This window comes from Scyliorhinus canicula, chromosome 1, assembly GCF_902713615.1.
Source record: "Scyliorhinus canicula chromosome 1, sScyCan1.1, whole genome shotgun sequence".
Lineage (NCBI taxonomy): Eukaryota > Metazoa > Chordata > Chondrichthyes > Carcharhiniformes > Scyliorhinidae > Scyliorhinus > Scyliorhinus canicula.
This window is the reverse complement of record NC_052146.1, coordinates 90723679-90742348: the sequence shown is the minus strand read 5'-3', so window position 1 is coordinate 90742348 and position 18670 is coordinate 90723679. Positions and strand designations below refer to the sequence as shown.

Below are 18670 nucleotides of genomic sequence, written 5' to 3'. Positions count from 1 at the left end.
ATCAATTTTCTTTACTGGATATCATTTCAAATTAACCACCAATAATGCTCTTCCAATTTACCTCAATGTGTTCTTTTGTGATGAGCCATGGTCTATGCGCTAGGATTTTGTTGATTTCATTGAGATTCCTCATTTTCTGAGGTACAAAGTTCAGGCCATTTAGCCACTCAGCATTGCCACCAACCTGAAGAAATTCATTAACATGGAGGCTGACGAGGTATAAACACTGATGTCGTGCAGCAGCCTGAAAGACAGATATGCCATCAGAAACCATCATAGAATGTACTCTAATCACCAGTGGAAACAATGGCAACATGTTACAACAATTGGCAAGTGATTCCCAAACTATTACCTCCAAACAGACCACAAAAAAAAGACTGAAAGCGTCAGAACATCCTTAAAAGATATATCCCAAAATGTAGAGGGATGGAGTTTAAGACCAGGGAGGTTATGTTGCAATTGTATAAGGTGTTAGTGCGGCCACACCTGGAGTATTGTGTTCAGTTTTGGTCTCCTTACTTGAGAAAGGACGTACTGGCGCTGGAGGGTGTGCAGAGGAGATTCACTAGGTTAATCCCAGAGCTGAAGGGGTTGGATTATGAGGAGAGGTTGAGTAGACTGGGACTGTACTCGTTGGAATTTAGAAGGATGAGGGGGGGGGGATCTTATAGAAACATTTAAAATTATGAAGGGAATAGATAGGATAGATGCGGGCAGGTTGTTTCCACTGGCGGGTGACAGCAGAACTAGGGGACATAGCCTCAAAATAAGGGGAAGATAGATTTAGGACTGAGTTTAGGAGGAACTTCTTCACCCAAAGGGTTGTGAATCTATGGAATTCCTTGCCCAGTGAAGCAGTTGAGGCTCCTTCATTACATGTTTTCAGGTAAAGATAGATAGTTTTTTGAAGAATAAAGGGATTAAGGGTTATGGTGTTCGGGCCGGAAAGTGGAGCGGAGTCCACAAAAGATCAGCCATGATCTAATTGAATGGCGGAACAGGCTCGAGGGGCCAGATGGCCTACTCCTAGTTCTTATGTTCTTATGTTGATGACTTGCCATCTATGTACTCATGAACACAAGGAATCAGAGAACTTGAAAGAAGCAAACCTTGCTGTATATGAAGCTCAAATCTATTTTCTTCATACTACTTTTGACAAGCCAACTCATGGTTCACACTATGAGCAGTCAGCCACAACACTATTAGAGCAGATAGAGGAAGAAAATAAATATTGTTTATTTTACAAAAACCTCAAGAATCTAATTAATTTTATCTTTCGAGACCGCTGACATTCACAAGCATGTTCATTTTGCTGTTTAGTCAAGTTCCTTTTAAAGGGAATGCATCACAAGACACCAAAGCACTACAAGAGTTCACTCACCATCACAGCAATGTAATGTCTATAATGATATGGTAAAGGACCATCCATCTGTAAAAGATAGTACTGCGTTTTCCAAAAGCTTTCAAGATACTGTGGGTGCAAGCCCATCACAGTAGTTACATTGTCCACACGGCCAGTAGAAACAAAGGCTTCAATAAAGAGCTGTCTTTCAGAATCTTCTAGACCTTGGTGTAGAATCTGTAACCAAAATATATATTAGCAACCCCGCCAATGAAATCGCTCGTCAATCGTAACTATCCCTTTCAATAGGCCCCGAAGATTAGTTACCTCAAGCTTTAAATTGTCTTTCAGTTAAACGGTTGAGAAGCTCAGTGTGGATCAGACAGAGTGACAAAGAACTAAATTACTTGCGTTGTTTTTGCCAGATCTTGAATAATCAAGTTTTTAAAAAAAAAGTGATTTCAGATTAATGGAATGGCTCTGGAGCAAGAGATCTATTTTAAATATTTCCGGGTCATCTGATAGACAAGTAAACCATAGCCAATTGCAAAGCTCAAACACATTCTATTCTTTGCAAGTTAAATATTGGTAGACATTGTCCTGGTTTTACAGCAGTCAGGATTTTGTTACATCAGACATGCCTCGACTTTTGAGAAGCTAAACCCAGTGACCCTGGTTTGGAAGTAGTACGGTTTCAACACCGTCAGTAATTGGATATTTGAAAAACTTACATTTAAAACAAATCACTCAAGGTTATTGCTGGCAAGACAGACATTTACAATTTCCGGTATCGTTCAAATTCTGTATGTCTCTTATACATAATACTTTTTTTTTAAAAAGTGGAATATTTGAACAGATCATGCAGATTAGCATTACAGATTAACTAGACTAAGTACCAGCCAACTGTAAAACTTACAACTGCATAAATTCCATAAACTTGGTTACCAAAAACTCCACTACCAGTGTCCTAACTTGCACGCTGTCCCATTCGCTCAACATCGGTGCCCACTGATCTATAATGGCTTCCAATTAAGCAACGCCTCCATTTAACAATTCTCATTCAGGTTTTCAAACCCCTCCACTGCCTCATGCTTTCCCTGTCTCGAATGACTTACTGCACTGCAAAGCATTGAATCTCTGCATTATTTGCCCCTCGAGTCTCCCCAATTTCAAATCCTCCATCACTGGTGACGGTGCCTGGGTCCAAGCTCTGGAATTCTCACTAATCCTTTAGAACATTCCTTAAAACCTACCTCTGACAAATCATTTGCACTAGTATCACCGTATGTGGTTCAGTATCAAATTTTGCTTTATAGCAGGCTAGGAAGCACCTGCAGCCGTTTTATTTCATTAAGTTGCTGTACAAATACAAGTTGCTGCTGCATAATTGAGTCTCCATTACCTTTGTTCTCCAATACTGTAAATAATTTTTTCTTGAATATTTTAAACTGCGCAGTTGTGCATTTAGAGTCTTGAGGTTAAATTATAGGTTTCCAAGGTACTGTAATATTAAACCTGCCACAGTAAAGCTCAATTCTCACTGAGCAGTACAAGTGAGCAAAATCCACATTAATAACAACATAGACTTGACAGTCTGAAACAAAAACGGAATTAAAAAAAAAAATCAGAAAATATCCCCACTCCACAACACATATACAAAATTAGGGCACTACAGTTGACCTGATTCTTGAGCAGCCGGCTGACCATGCTGCGTCCTTGAATATGAAAATCAGAACAGCAACAGGCTCAGCTGTGATAGCCCTCATGCTTGAATAGCCAGCTAACAATATTTTTTATTATTTAAAATTCTTTACCCCAGAGAGTTTGTGGAAACGGAATCATTAATATATTCACAGCCTGGATAGACGATTCTTGATCTAAAAGGGAGTCCAGAGTTATGGGGAACAGGCAGGCGTGTCGAGTTGAGGCCAAGACCAGATCAGCCATGGTTTTTAATCGAAGGGTCGAGTAGGGTTTACTGTAGGTTCGAGGGGCTGAATAGCCTATTCCTGCTCCTGTTTCTTATTCTCTTACTGCCTCAGCTCAAAACTGGCATCTCGGGTGGAACACCCTTCAGAGCAAGAGTTGGAGACGGAAGAAAAGAAACATTGCAGAAATAAAAAAATGAGATGAAATGACAGTAGAGAAGCACCATCATGCCTTAGCAAAAAAAAAAAACAGCAACAGCTCCAGGACTTGGGCAGCACGGTGGCACATTGGTTAGCACTGCTGCCTCACAGCACCAGGGTCCCGGATTCAATTCCGGCCTCGGATCGCTGTCTGTGTGGAATTTGCATCCTCCCAGTGTCTGCGTGGGTTTCCTCCAGGTGCTCTGGTTACCTCCCACAGTCCAAAGATGTGCAGGTTAGGTGGATTGGCCATTCTAAAATTGCCCCTTAAGTGTCCAAAAGGATAGGTAGGGTACTCTGGGTCAGTGCAGGCTCGATGGGCTGGATGGCCTCCTTCTGTACTGTATGATTCTATGACTTTCAGCACGATGAATCTCAAACATATCTTCATTGCCTCGGTGCATTCTTTCAGCTCTTCTCGTGCCCACAGGGCTTAAAAAGGGAGAGTTTTGCTGTCTACATCCCCAATAATTCACTTCAAAGTTATACCATAGAATGGGTGCGGACACCACTGAGGAAAAGCAGTGACAATTGTGGATTTCCTCCTGCTTAGAGTTCACGCAGCTGGTGGGAACAGAACAAGGGCAGGCAGGAGACTAGAAATCAAAGGAAGGGCAGGCAGGAGACTAGAAATCAGAATAGATAACAAAGGAACTGGAGTCGATATTTCTAATTTATTTTTCTTAAGACTTAATAACCAATGCATGACTTAACTCCATGTAGGGTGTGTCCAATGATATGCAAACAAGGAACAGTTTCAAGTAAACAACTTCTCAGCTGATGCAATTCGAGGCTATGATGAGATCACTTGTTTGCTCTCATTGCACTGCTATATTACATGTGTTGGCTAAAGAAGTTTCTGATCAATTTGCAGAGTTAAGAATTCTCAAAAAGGGAATAGAAAATCCTTGTGTTACTGAATGTGCTGAGAGAACAGCAAGAAACTGGCTTCAAAGTTTCACTGAAAACATTTAGATGAAACTTCAACTTGTTTGAGCTGTGCTCGCCCTTTGCAATGTTGACACACAATCAAGGATCTTCCACATTTGATACGTTAAACCAAAACCAGCAGCTTACAATATCCATTTCTGACAACACAACAGTTTCTCTGACCGATTAGTCCCCACACTTTCAGTTCCCCATCGAACCCTCTTGTTTTAAATTCACTTTATGGAATGTGGGTGTCGCTGGTCAGGCCAGCATTTATTGCCCACCCAGAGTTGCCCTTCTGAAGGTGGTGGGGAGCTGGCTCCTTGAACCGCTGCAGTGTCTGAGGTATAAACATAGAAAACATACAGTGCAGAAGGAGGTCGTTCAGCCCATCGAGTCTGCACCGACCCACCTAAGCCCTCACTTCCACCCTATCCCCGTAACCCAATAACCCCTCCGGACCTTTTTGGACACTAAGGGCAAGTTAGCATGGCCAATCTGCCTAACCTGCATATCTTTGGACTGAGAGGGGAAACCGGAGCACCTGGAGGAAACTCACGTTGACAAGGGGAGAACGTGCAGACTCCTCACAGACTGGGACCCAGTGGGGAATCGAACTTGGGACCCTGGCGCTGAGAAGTCACAGTGCTAGCCACTTGTGCTACCGTGCTGCCACAGGTACACTCACTGTGCTGTTAGGGAAGGAGTTCCAGGATTTTGCCCCAGCGACAGTGAAGGAACTGCGATATAGTTCCAAGTCAGAATGGCGAGTGACTTGGAGAGGAACCTCCGGGTGATGGTGTTCCCAGGTTTCTGCTGCCCGGTGTCCTTCTAGATAGTGGTGGGTTTGGAAGGTGTTGTCTGAGGAGCCATGGCGAGTTACTGTAGTGCCTCTTATAGATGGTTACCATGGCGTTGCTAATGTTCATCGGAGATAGAGGGTTTGAATGTTGTGTAAGGGGGAGCAATCAAGCGGGCTGCTTTGTCCTGGGTGGTGTTCAGCTTCTTGAGTATTGTTGGAGTTGCACTCATCTAGGCAAGTGGAGTGTATTCCATCACACCCCTGACTTGTGCCTCTGGGATGGTGGATCGGCTTTGGGGTGTCAGGAGGCGAGTTACTCGCCACAGGATTCCAAGTTTCTGACCTGCTCTTATAGCCACTGTATTTATATGGCTTCCAGTTCAGTTTCTTACCCTCCTCCAACTAAGCTCTCTAAATATGCAAAGCTAGCCCCTAAATGATTAAATAAGGAAGTTTGAATAGATTTTGGGAAATTACATAGAATTTACAGTGCAGAAGGAGGCCATTCAGCCCATCGAGTTTGCACCGGCTCTTGGAAAGAACACCCTACCCAAGGTCAACACCTCCACCCCATCCCCATAACCCAGTAACCCCACCCAACACTAAGGGCAATTTAGCGTGGCCAATCCACCTAACCTGCACATCTTTGGACTGTGGGAGGAAACCGGAGCACCCGGAGGAAACTCACGCACACACGGGGAGGATGTGCAGACTCCGCACAGACTGTGACCCAAGCCGTAATCGAACCTGGGACCCTGGAGCTGTGAAGCGATTGTGCTATCCACAATGCTACCGTGCTGCCCACGGTCCAAAAGAAATGGTCCAAAGGACTTTCTGAACTTGACCCAGAGTGCTTCATCAATCGAATGCTTGACTCCCCTGTTGATATCTTCACAGCTGACAATGAACCTTCTTTCAAATCCAAACCCACATTCCTTCTATTTCTGCCATTTTCAGTCTAAGCAATTCCCTTTGCTTTGTCCACAACACAAGGACCATCAAGTAAAAGCGGTTTATTCAATGAGGTGGCTCTTTTCGCCATGCCAAATATAATCATTTATTGGGAACAAGGAGAGCCTTCCTTGCTTTATAAATCTGAAGTGTGCAGTTTTGTACTGCTAGATTTGATCAGGATATTTCTTGGTTTCCAGACAGAGTCGGGAAGGTTTAACAATGGTGGTCTTTGGACTATACGCTATTCCAATTGCTCTGCCTTTCCCAATGGAGTACAAAAAACACAAATCTAACAAACCTGCTGATGGAAATGGCTGCCATTCACTGCCTTTGATGGCAGGGCTGTTGTACATACAGTAAAATCTAAAGAGTTGTAAATAATTCAGGCTGGTACGGTTTTGATGGGAGCACACAGATCAGGGTTAAAGGTTGCAGAGTGCATTACCCGAGTTAATGATTGAAACAAAGGTCAGGTCACCATTTAAGAATCAAAGTGTCCGTGGGAAAGGAGAAATCAACAAATGTATGAAGTGAAAAAAGGCAGAGGCCGAGCTCAGGGGAGGTTAAACAGCAGCACAAACTGGTTGCACCAATTATTTCCATGATGCAACTTCCATACAATATTGAGATAGTCTTGAGTAACTCTGAATCAAGGAGAAATCAGTTCAATATGGAATTAAATGTTCCTCACTGTTCTGCAGCAATTACCATGGTTTATAAAAACACAAATTAACAAAAATTAACTGGATTTTTTAAAAAATAGACACAAATAGTGTTACAAATCTAAACAAAAATACAGAAACGGAACATTGCTGCAGTGCACACAACATTATCTTTACAATGAAAATCACAGGTCTCAGATAAAGAGAAGCTTAAGAATTTCACATGCCTCTTTGACTGGAATGAAGGAACTTGGACCCTGTCCTAATGGGCGAGGTATTTTGACTCTTCGATCCTAAAGAAAATGCAGAAGAAAATGTACAATTAGAGCTTGCCATTCATTCACTCAAATTAAATAAACAAACCTCTACAATTCAATTCTTTAAACTGATCCAATTTTACCACAAGCTTGGGTTCGAACTGTACGCTTTCAACAGAAGGTGAGAACAAGATATTACAGCCCAGACTCGCTGGAGCAACTGGTCTCTGCTTGTCCTGTACTGTTATTACATTATAAACATTTATGTACTGCTATACACACACACTAAACTCACCATCGTCAGCAAGTACCAGTCACGCTTCAGAAAAGAAAGAATAGAAAAGGGATAGATTCTGGGACGAACAATATTCCATCAGATCGTATTCTCCTTCAAAAACTCTCACGATCAGCAGCTCACACCCTCTATTCTATCGATATGCCATCAGTCTTCCTGTTTATGATTCATTCTGGATGCCTTGCTGCTGTCTCACCCATGCTACGTTTTTGAAAAAAACAATTATAACATGTCCCTGCGTTCTAACACAGGATCCATCCGTTACGCATTCCATTCCAGAGAGAGATTTTTAATTGTTAAGTTTTCAGTGTTTAGGCGATTCAAACACATTTCTGGTATTTGCTCGGACAGTAAATTTTTAGCTTCAACATATCCTCCCAATTACTCATTTAAGGGAAGGGAATAGAATATTCAACACTGAACTGGGAATATACAATACTGAACTGTGAAGATCAGGGGTCATAACTGCAGGATGAGGTCAGGCAAGTTAATATCCTCATTGCACTGGGTTAGAATGCCAGTCCATGCCAACAGAACCATACCCCAGCGAGGACACACAGAGTGCAGAAACCATCTCGATCAGGGTCATTAGTCCCACCATCCTATAAAACACAGCCATATTTGCAGCTTTGCCAGGAGGCTGAAGTCCCATCAACCTGGTGCTTATGTAACTCTTCAAAGTGAGCAAGAGGTAACTAACTGCAAGACAATATGGAGCCCACTAGAAAGATTAATGAGTCTAGATCCAAGGCAAGAGCTCTCATCAACTTACACACTGCACAAGTATTCCTGACAGTATCTCAAAAGCATAACTAAACAAATAAACAGGATAATCCAGAACAACAACACTTTTATATTAAAATATATGAAAAAAAAGAATTAACCATCAGCATTGGAAAAGTAATTGGGTCTGAGAAAGTAGAGACAAGGGTAAATAGCGACGAGAAGGAAACGCAATGTGAAAAATTGAGGAAACCTTTTCACAAAGACGACACCATCATCACCATTAAGAGGCCCAAGGACAGCTGTACCACGAATGAGCTCAGACTCAAGAAGGAGTTTCCCCCTCCACCAGTCAGTCTATCCCCCATCCCAAACGAAAGAACTGCGCTAAAATCAATGCGACCGTTGAACTTTAAACCTATTCATTTGGAATATTGAGATTAAATGTTTGTTTTGGGATTAGGGAATGAGGTTTTACACTCGATCAACATTTACCTGACAGTTTACAGCTAAGAGAGGCATGGAACTGATGAGCACAACCTCATGCCCGCTTTTTAATTTGGCGTTAGACAGTTTGCACATCATTCATCCTACTTAACGATGATCTTCAGTTATGAGCAAGCAAATGTAGCAGCTGCTTTCGGTTTTAAAAAATTCCACTATGTACAAACCTTGTGCATCAACAACACTGAAGCTGCACAAATATATTTACTAAAGCAGCACATGCTGGAGGATCAACGATAGAAGAGCACAGGGGATATTGGAATATAAAGCTCAATAACTGTACAGAGAAACCAAGACAGGCTCTGCCGCCACCTTCCTTTACTGAATGCGTGTAAGACGACAGCGTCATCTGTAATGAGAAGCAAATTTTTGGAAGGAAGGAAAGACATTGGGTGGGATTCTCCTCTACCCAGCGGGGCGGGGGGTCCCGGCGCCAAGGAGTGGCGTGAACCACTCCGGCTTTGGGCCGCCCGCACCTTCAGGGGCTAGGCTGGCCCCGGAGTGGTTTGCGCCACGCTGGCCGGCAGGGAAGGGGCTTGGCGCCATGCCAACCGGCACCGAAGGGCCTCCGCGAGTTGCCGCATGTGCGGGAGCGCCAGCGTGTGCTAGCGTCATCCCAGCGCATGACCGGGGGAGGGAGGGGGGGGGGGGGGGGGGGGGGGGGGGGGGGGGGGTTCATCTCCGCATCGGCCCTCGCGGAGGACCACAGCAGCCAACGCGGAACAATAAAGTGCCCCCACGGAACAGGCCTGCCCGCGGATCGGTGGTACCCAAATGTGGGCCAGGACACCGTGGGGGCACCCCCCCCAACCTCGGGGCCAGATCCCCCCGCACCCCCCCATGGACCCCAGGTCCTGCCGGCAAATACCTGCTGTAACATACGAAAGCGGGACTGCCCGAAAACAAGGGCCACTCGGCCCATCGCAGGTCAGAGAATTGCTGGGGTGGGGGGGGGGGTCCGGTGCTAGCGGCCGCCGCGATTCCCGTCCCCGCCAAATCCCCAGCGTCAGAGAATTCGGCAGCCGGGATTTACGGGACACCCCCCCCCCCCCCGTGATTCTCCGACCCGGGGAGGTGGGGGTCGAGAATCCCGCCCAACAGTTCCTGCAAGTTAGTTACAGAATATTGTGGGTAGGTGGTGGCGCAGTGGTATTGTCACTGGACTAGTGCCCAGAGAGACCCAGAGTAATGCTCTGGGGACCCAGGTTCAAATTCCGCCACTGCAGATGGCGAAATTTGAATTCAATAAAAATTCGGAATAAAAGAAAACAAATCCAATGACGATCATGAAATAATTGTCGATTGTCGTAAAAACCCATGTGGTTCAATAATGTCCTTCAGAGGGAAATCTGCCAACCTTACCTGGTCTGGCCTACATTTGACTCCAGACTCACAGCAATGCGGTTTGACTTTAACTGCCCCCTCAGGGGCAATTGGAGGCAATCATTTTTGTTGGGGACTATTGAAACAACATGTTAACAATAATAGGTTCAGAGTCATAGAAATTGGGATGCCCTGTGCTCAGAGACTCAAAAAAGGAGTTATCGGGGTATCAACTGAAGATCAGGCTGAAATGAAAACTGACCGAGAGAATGAATTGACATGGGCAGTGTTTTCAAAGCCCCCCTCCCCCACAGTGAATTTTGCGGCAGCTGAGGTGACTCACCATTGGCCAGAGGAAGGATCTTCTGATCCTGCCACTATCAATGATGTTTCCCGTTCTATGTAACCCACCGACAGGAAACCTGCAGCGGCAGCTCGCTGTCGGTGAGACTGAAAGCTTCTGCCGGTGAGAACAGCCGGAATATTCCAGCCGTGGTTTTGAATGTGCCAAAGAATATTTGCTTAGTACACAAGGACCCATGTAAAACAGTCTTTTAAAGGGTTTTTTACACTATAGGCACGCAGGTGACTAGGGGGCGCACCATCTGACTGGGCTTCAGTACACTATCAACATATTACACCTCAATCAGAAAGAGGCCATTTGGCAGGTCAAGTCAGTTTAGCCTACTTCCATACCTCCACTCTTCCCCATAGCCTTGCACTATTGGTCTTGGTAGTACAGGTGCGGCATTCAATAATATCAGCATGGAGAAACCAAACAAACCAATGTTACTGCTCCAGTGCCAAGCATGTGAAACAAAACAGCTTGAAAACCATAAAGCAAATGAAAGGTGACTGTATTTACAGAATAGTTACAACACTGAAGGAGGCCATTCAGCCTATTACATATGTTCAAGAACATCTGAACTAGGAGGAGTAGGCCCTCTGGCCCCTCGAGCCTGATCCACCATTCAATAAGATCATAACTGATCATCTCCAATGACCCGCCCGCTCACTATAACCCTTAATCCTTTACTGTTCACAAATCTATATCTTTGCCTTAAAAACATCCAACGAGGTAGCCTCTACTGCTTCACTGGGCAGGGAATTCCACAGACTCACAACCCTTTGGGTGAAGAATTTCCTCCTCAACTCAGCCCTAAATCTGCTCTGCCTTATTTTGAGGCTTTGCCCCCTATTCCAGTTTCAGTCGCCAGTGGAAACAACCTCCCTGCTTTTATCTTAACTAGTCCCTTTATAACTTTATATGTTTCTATAAGATCCCCCCATTATTCTTCTAAATTCCAATGAGTACAGTCAGAGTCTACTCAGTCTCTCCTCATAAGCCAATCCTCTCAACTCCGGAATCAACCTTGTGAATTTCCTCAGCACCCCCTCCTGTGCCAGTACACCCTTTCTCAAGTAAGACCAAAACTGCACAGTACTCCAGGTGTGGCCTCACCAGCACCCTATACAGCTGCAACATAACTTCCCTGATTTAAGACTCCATCCCTCTAGCAATGAAATTAATTACCTGCTGCACCAGCAAACCAAATTTTTGCGATTCATTCACAAGGACACTCGGGTCCTTCTGCACAGCTGCAATTTTGTATTATTTAAATAATAGTTCATTTTGCGGTTATTCCTACCAAAATGGATGACCTCACATTTACCAACATTGTACTCCCATCTGCCAGACCTTTGCTACATCCCTCTGCACACTTTACTCTACCACTTATCTTAGTATCACCTGCGAACTTTGACACATTACACTTGGTCCCCAACCCCAAAATCATCTATGTCAATTGTAAATAATTGCAGTCCCAAAACTGATTCCTGAGGCACACCCCAGCCTGTGATTGCCAACCAGAAAAACACCCATTTATCTCCATTCTTTGCTTTCTGTTAGTTAACCAATCCTCTATCCATGCTGATACATTATCCGTAATGCCGTGCACCGGTATCTCATGCAACAGCCTTTTATCGGCACTTTGTTGAATGCCTTCTGAAATCCAGATGCACCACAATCGCCAGTTCCCAGTTGTCCCCCGCACTCAATGCCCACTAAAGAATTCCAATAAATTCGTTAAGCATGACCTGCCTTTCATGAACCCATGTTGTGTCCAATGGGACAATTTCTATCCAGATGTTTTGTTATTTCTTCCTTGATTAAAAAGCCTTTTACCCACTGCAGAAGTTAAGCTAACAGGCCTATAGTTACCAACCTTTGTCTACCTCCTTTTAAAAAAAAAAAATTTAGAGTGCCCAATTCATTTTTTCCAACTGAAAAAATGAAATGAAAATGAAAAATGAAAATCACTTATTGTCACGAATAGGCTTCAATGAAGTTACTGTGAAAAGCCCCTCGTCGCCACATTCCGGCGCCTGTCTGGGGAGGCTGGTACAGGAATCGAACCGTGCTGCTGGCCTGCTTTAAAAGCCAGTGATTTAGCCCAGTGAGCTAAACCAGCCCCTCAGGAATTAAGGGGAAATTTAGCGTGTTCAATCCACCTACCTTGCACACCTTTGGGTTGTGGATGCGAAACCCACGCAAACACGGGGAGAATGTGCAAATTCCACACGGACAGTGACCCAGAGCCGGGATCGAACCTAGGACCTCGGCGCCGTGAGACTGCAGTGTTACCACTGCGCCACCGTGCTGCCCTTCCCTCCTTTTTTTAAAACAGTGGCTTGCTCCCTTATTAACTTTTAAGTGCAGACAGCCTATTCAATACTTCCTACTTATTGATTTTAAACCTTTTCACAATTGATTCACCACGACCCAGGCAACAGCATCATATTATGAAAGAGAAAATGCTAGAAAATCTCAGCAGGTCTGGCAGCATCTGTAGGGAGACAAAAGAACTAACGTTTCGAGTCCGATGACTCTTTGTCAAAGCTAACAGACAGAGAAAGTGGGAAATATTTATACTGTGGAGTGAGAATAAAAGATGAGTCATAGCCACAGAAACCCAGAGAAACCGGGTGCTAATGGCCACAGAAACCAAGGGGAAAGATGCTAATGGCAGTCCCCAGAGAGAACAAAAGGTGTGAAAGGTCAAACAGCAGGGAAACTAACATCAGAGGATGAACTGTAGATGTGGGGGGAGGGGAAGGGGGAAGCAAAGAGGAGAAAGGTGAAGGATAGGTGGATAGGATTGTGGGGGAGGGGGGAAATTAAATATATATTAAGAAAGAAATAAATGGTTAAACAGTTAAAATGAAATGGGATGAAAACAAATGGGTTGAGGTGGGGTAGAGCTGATCATCTGAAGTTGTTGAATTCGATGTTCAGGCCGGAAGACTGTAGCATTCTTAACCGGGAAATGAGATGCTGTTCCTCCAGTTTGCGTGGAGCTTCACTGGAACATTGCAGCAGGCCATGGACAGACATGTGGACATGGGAGCAGGGTGTTTGGTTAAAATGGCAAGCAATGGGAAGGTCAGGGTCCTGAATGCGTAGACCGAAGATGCTCAGCAAAGCGATCACCCAGTCTGTGTTTGGTCTCTCCGATAGAAGAGACCACATTGGGAGCAGCGAATGCAGTAGACCAAATTGGAAGAGATGCAAGTGAAACTCTGTTTAACTTGGAATGAGTGTTTTGGGCAGCATCATATTCTTCCTTGATAAGGATATAAAGATGCAAAGTGTCAGTTTAGTCTTTCAGCCACATGTAAATGCCCCTTTTTTGGTCCAATTAGCCCCACTCCTCCTCTTGCCACCTTGTTTTGTTTTTAAATAAAACTAGGTGTCTAGAGGCGACTTTGGGATTCCTTTTTACATTAACTGCCCGTCTCTTCCCATACTCTCTTTTTGCGTTTCTCTTATTTACTTTTTCAATACCCATCTGAACTTTCTATAGTCCGCTTGATTCCCAAATGCAATGTCCACCTGGCATCTGTCATAAGCACACTTCTGCTTCATTTTAATCTCTATATACTGGGTCATCCTGGGAACTCTGGTTTGTCCTGCCCTTCCTCTTAGTGGGAATATACCTGGATTGTATTCAATCTCTTCTGTAACATGGAGCCATTGCCAAGTTACAGTTTTGCTTGCCAGTAGAATTTTTGATTCCAATCTATCTGGGCTAGATACACTCTTGCCCATTGAAGTTGGCTTGCACCCAGTTTCTTACTCTTATTCTGGATTAGTTAGCATCCTTTTCCATACACCAACATGTATTACTATGTTACTCGTTAAAATTTCTCAGTAAACTTGCAGCGAGACAAATTCTGCTATCTTGGCTGCTCATGCTGACACCTACAGGTTTATCTTATAATAATAATCTTTATTGTCACAAGTAGGCTTACATTGCAATGAAGTTACTGTGAAAAGCCCCTAGTCACCACATTCTGTCCAAATTACCTAATAGTACGTCTTTTGGGACTTGTGGGAGGAAACCGGAGAACCTGGAGGAAACCCACTCAGACACAGGGAGAACGGGCGGACACTGCACAGACAGCGACCCAAGCCAGGAATCGAACCTGGGACCGTAGCACTGTGAAGCAACAGTGCTACCCACTGAATTGCAGGGGGAATGTACACAATGCTCAATTCGAACAGTCACTCTTCCATTTCTAGTCTCTTGAGAATCCCCAATTTTAAAATTGTTTCCATCACTGGTGACCATGCCTTCAGCTGCTCAGATCCCAAGCTGTGGAATTTCCTTCCTGGACCTCACCAGTTCTGTCCTCCTCTAAAAGGTGCTCCGCTCCTTGTGACCCATCTCTTCGACCAAGCTTTTTTTGTCCCAATATCACTTCATGGAGGTGTCATGTTGCTCACTAACATTGCTGTGACATACCTGGGAGGCATTTTATTACATTGAAAAAGGTGCCACTGAAACGACCTCCCTCTCCCCTGCCACATTCTCAGGATCAGTGACTTCCACTGGATTGCAGTTCCCAGACACTGGTCACCCATCGGAATGGGGGTCAGCCAGTTCAGCTGGCTAGAGTGTGATACAGAAAGATGCCAAGAAGAGGGTTCATTCCCTGCACCGAATGTGGTAGTTCACAGAGACCGGCCTCTTTTTTTTCCCCCAATGCTTAATGTGGAGTATTATTCCCCAAATGAAATCCCTCCCTAACAGAAAGCTATGGTTTCCTTGCAGACTATGACTATTTTCCTGACCATTTTCTATTAGCTCACCCAAGTGCACGAACTTTACAATTCACTCTAGAGGAAATGTTTTTCTAGGTGTGATCAATCCTGTGACAGCTGTCCCCGGGTGGACGATTCCCTCCCCAGCCTTCACTCTAAGGGAAAAGAATAAATATAAAGCCACAATTGCTGAGAACAGCCACTTTGGTACCAAGCAAGAATTGAACTCTGCCATCGAGGCCTATTTTGCTTTTTGTCATTCTCAGTGGTAGCAGGTAGCACTCTCATGAGTCTGAAGATTGTAGGTTGAAGTCCCACTGGGCATACACAAAAATCAAGGCCAGCAATATTCCTGCGCAGTACCATTGTCACCAGTTCCATCTTTCAGATGAACCATTAAACCAAGGCCCTGGCGTTCAGGCCAACATTTAACTCTCAAATCAACATATTTGAGACATGGCAAGGGCTGTTGAGTCAAACCACAGAAAATATCTGATCTGTGAAATGGGTACGAAAATGCAAATTGAAGTTAAAGTTGTGGTTGTTAAATCATTATAACCTCTACAAGTAGAAGTCTGCTGCCTCAGGTTTGGAACAGCATCAGGGACCTTGCCGTACACATTTTTCAAAAGAGGTAGCAATATGACAACAGGGACATTAGTTCAAAATGTTCTGTATCGACAGGTCTGTTAATGGAGCCTATGCTTACAGGAGGAAAATTCAGGATTAATGCGGTGTCTCAGGAAACATTACACTGCAGGCACTGTTATCAAGCAAGTAATCTTACACAGAAACAAACAGGTCAAAGTAGAAGACATAGTTAATACTAGGAAAGTTCACTTCTCATACAGCACAAGCTGCATTCGCAAACACTAAAGCCAGAGACAGTTTTATGCTCCCTGAAACAAAAATGTTGTTTGCAAAACTATATCTGAAACCCCTGCACTACCCATTTAGTATGTTCATATATCTTAAAACAATCTACTGAATGACTGCTTTAGCACGAGTGGGGGTTCAACATTTTGAAAATGTTTATCTTTAAAACATTTAGACTTGGCCCCGAATTGAGATAGCACGGGCTGAGACCTCACCATCAAGAGTCCGTGGGGGAACACATCCCCACCAACTCCAACGAGCGTCGATTGGTAGCGGGCAGGAACCTCTGTCCCCACTTGGACGAAGTCCCACCTTGAGAATACTGCCAGCCAATCGGATTGGTCAGTAGCTCTCCAGTCCCTCAAGGCACTGCAGCACCATGCCTGGGATTAGGTGTTGAGCATTGGAGACCTGGTAAGTGGCAGGAGCCCCAGTGGCCTTAATTAGGTGATGAGCAGGCTCTCCCCCTCTATATCTCTCCAACCCCCCCAATCCTGCCAGTGGAGGGGGGGGGGGGGGGGGAGGGAGGGGGGGGGGGGATTCAGGCCTTGGTATTATAAACCTCCAAACTGTTGTCCACTTCACTTCAGTTTATTTAAATTTTTGTATAAGTGACTTTTATTAGCAACACATCTCTCCTCGTTAAGCCTATTCAGATACAAATATTTAATTCCATTTTGCCTCCTACTTTCACTCCCTCCACTTCCTGAAAATCAAATGTGATCAATATCTAATGCCCAATTTTCCTATTTACATGTACGCAGTACTGAAAACTGTACTCCCTCCTTTAACAGCACAAGCTCTTGGATGGCAGAGTCTCTAATGATCCATCCAAACAGGGGCCCTACATCAGACAGGAGTTATACTGAAACCTGTGTTGAGCTTAAAGCAGTCAGTCACAGCCAGCTGGTCTCAGTAGCGCTGAAACCACAGTGGAGTTGTACTCTCACTGCCAGTGTCAACATATATCAATTGAAAACGTAGACTTTGAAACTGGTGTCATTTTTATTTCTGTCACATTTCAACGAAGCATGGCTTGGTTCAAAATCTTGCCTGTGAGTCAGGAGATCGGTTCAGACTCCAATGCAGGATTGTAACACATAATCTAGGCCAACAGACTGTGCGCAGGACCAAGGGAATGCTGTATGAATATAGGTTCTGTGCTGGATATGTTAAACAGGCTCCTCTGCTACTGCAATGGTTTTTTAAAATTAATTTCTAGGGATGTGGGCTTCGCTGTCTCGGCCAGCATTTGTTGCCCATCCCCAATTGTCCATGAAAAGGTGGTGAGCTGCCTTGTGAATAACTGCAGTTCTGGATATGTAGGTACACTCACTGCTATTTGGGATTATGATTCAAGACCACAAATCACAGTGCAGGAAATTATTTTGCCCTCCAAAATTCTACCCTCAAAAGTGATTTACACGTTATTCACCTGGGACTTAAGTTACTAATATATTTGAATAAACAAGCGAGAGCCTTCAATGCAGAAAGACATGCATTTATCCAGCATCTTTCATGGCTATAACAAGCTCAAAGACCAGATCATTTGATTTTGCAATGTTGAATGAAGAATAAATATTGAATATGGATAACTCCTTAATTCTTTGAAATAGCAGCACCATGGATATTTACATCCATCTGAGGGAGCAGACAGGGACTCGGTTTAACATTGCACCTGTTCTTTGACAGCGCTGCACATTCTCAGTGCTGCATTGGGAATGCCAGCTTTGATTTTTTTTTCTCCGAGGTCCTGAAGTGGACTGTATAACCTTCTGACTCAAAGGAAAAAGTGCTGCCCACTGAACCACAGCTGACATTGATATCCACTTGCTGACATCACTCTCTCCAACGCCCTAATTTACAATAAAGGATTTTCCCTAATTTCTTTCATCAGTCTCTCAGCAGCTTTATCACCCAATAGAAAATATACAATTGCTTTTAAAAATAAAATCGAGCAAAACAGCTTCAACAGTTAAATCTGCTATTGATGCAAGTTTTCGTGTTATATTGCTCGCATTGTACTGAACAGAGCCAGCTATGGAACAGAGCAGAGGGGAAAGGCAGGTTAAAGAATCAAGATCACATCAGAAATCTGATCTGGTTATATAAAATGTGGAACAGGAACAGATTGGACTGCAAATAGCAACTCTTCTAATTTCCAAAGAAGATTTCTGCCAACAGTCATCAGTCAGGTAATTTCCTCATTTATAGTAGCTATGAATAAGGTTGGAAACATGGTCCAAGTTCACATCAATCAACAGGTGGTGCACTTTTTCTTCTCTATTAAAACCTTTGCACACACAACAGTTTCTTGCCAGAGAAGCATGCTCTTCATGTATCCAATTATCTTTCTGAAGCTATTGCAATTCCTAAATTGATGACAAAAATAGCTTTAAACCAGGTTGTGTCCACAGCCCAAGGAAGTTCCAGATCTGATCACTGGTGTATGTTCAGTAACTCGTAGGAAGCTGGAGGAAGAATTCTGTTCATTTGGAACACTCTGCTCATCCCTGCTCTATGATTCAGGTAAAACAACTTAGGGCCGAAGGGCCTGTACTGCCCTGTAATGGGATGACAATGAAAACTATGCAGTGCATTGAACAGTGAAATCTCCCAAGGTAAGAACAAAATCAATACAGCCATTTTTGAGACTGTGACACAGGAGAATAAAATTCACGGCACACGACCAAAAGCTTGTTCAAGAGGCTTTTAAAAAAAGTTATTCTAAAATATGACAACATGCAATAGCTTTACCCTGACAAGGAG

The 18670-nt window shown here is 44.0% G+C and overlaps 1 protein-coding gene across 3 annotated transcripts in view; it reads right to left on the bottom strand.

Annotated features, from left to right (window-relative positions):
* sesn2 (sestrin 2) overlaps positions 1–18670 on the bottom strand; it is a 134327-nt gene that overhangs the window by 8362 nt on the left and 107295 nt on the right. Inside the window, exons 1-4 of one of the 3 annotated variants that reach the window (XM_038795304.1) lie at positions 16117–16173; positions 7047–7112; positions 1382–1579; positions 62–244 (exon numbers count right to left, since the gene is read on the bottom strand). In XM_038795304.1, the coding sequence (XP_038651232.1) occupies positions 62–244; positions 1382–1579; positions 7047–7112; positions 16117–16119 (450 nt within the window). In that variant the 5' untranslated portion in view covers positions 16120–16173. Of the gene's footprint in view, positions 1–61; positions 245–1381; positions 1580–7046; positions 7113–7371; positions 7481–16116; positions 16174–18670 lie in introns of those variants that run through there. The other 2 variants (XM_038795296.1, XM_038795288.1) reach the window with 2 other exon arrangements.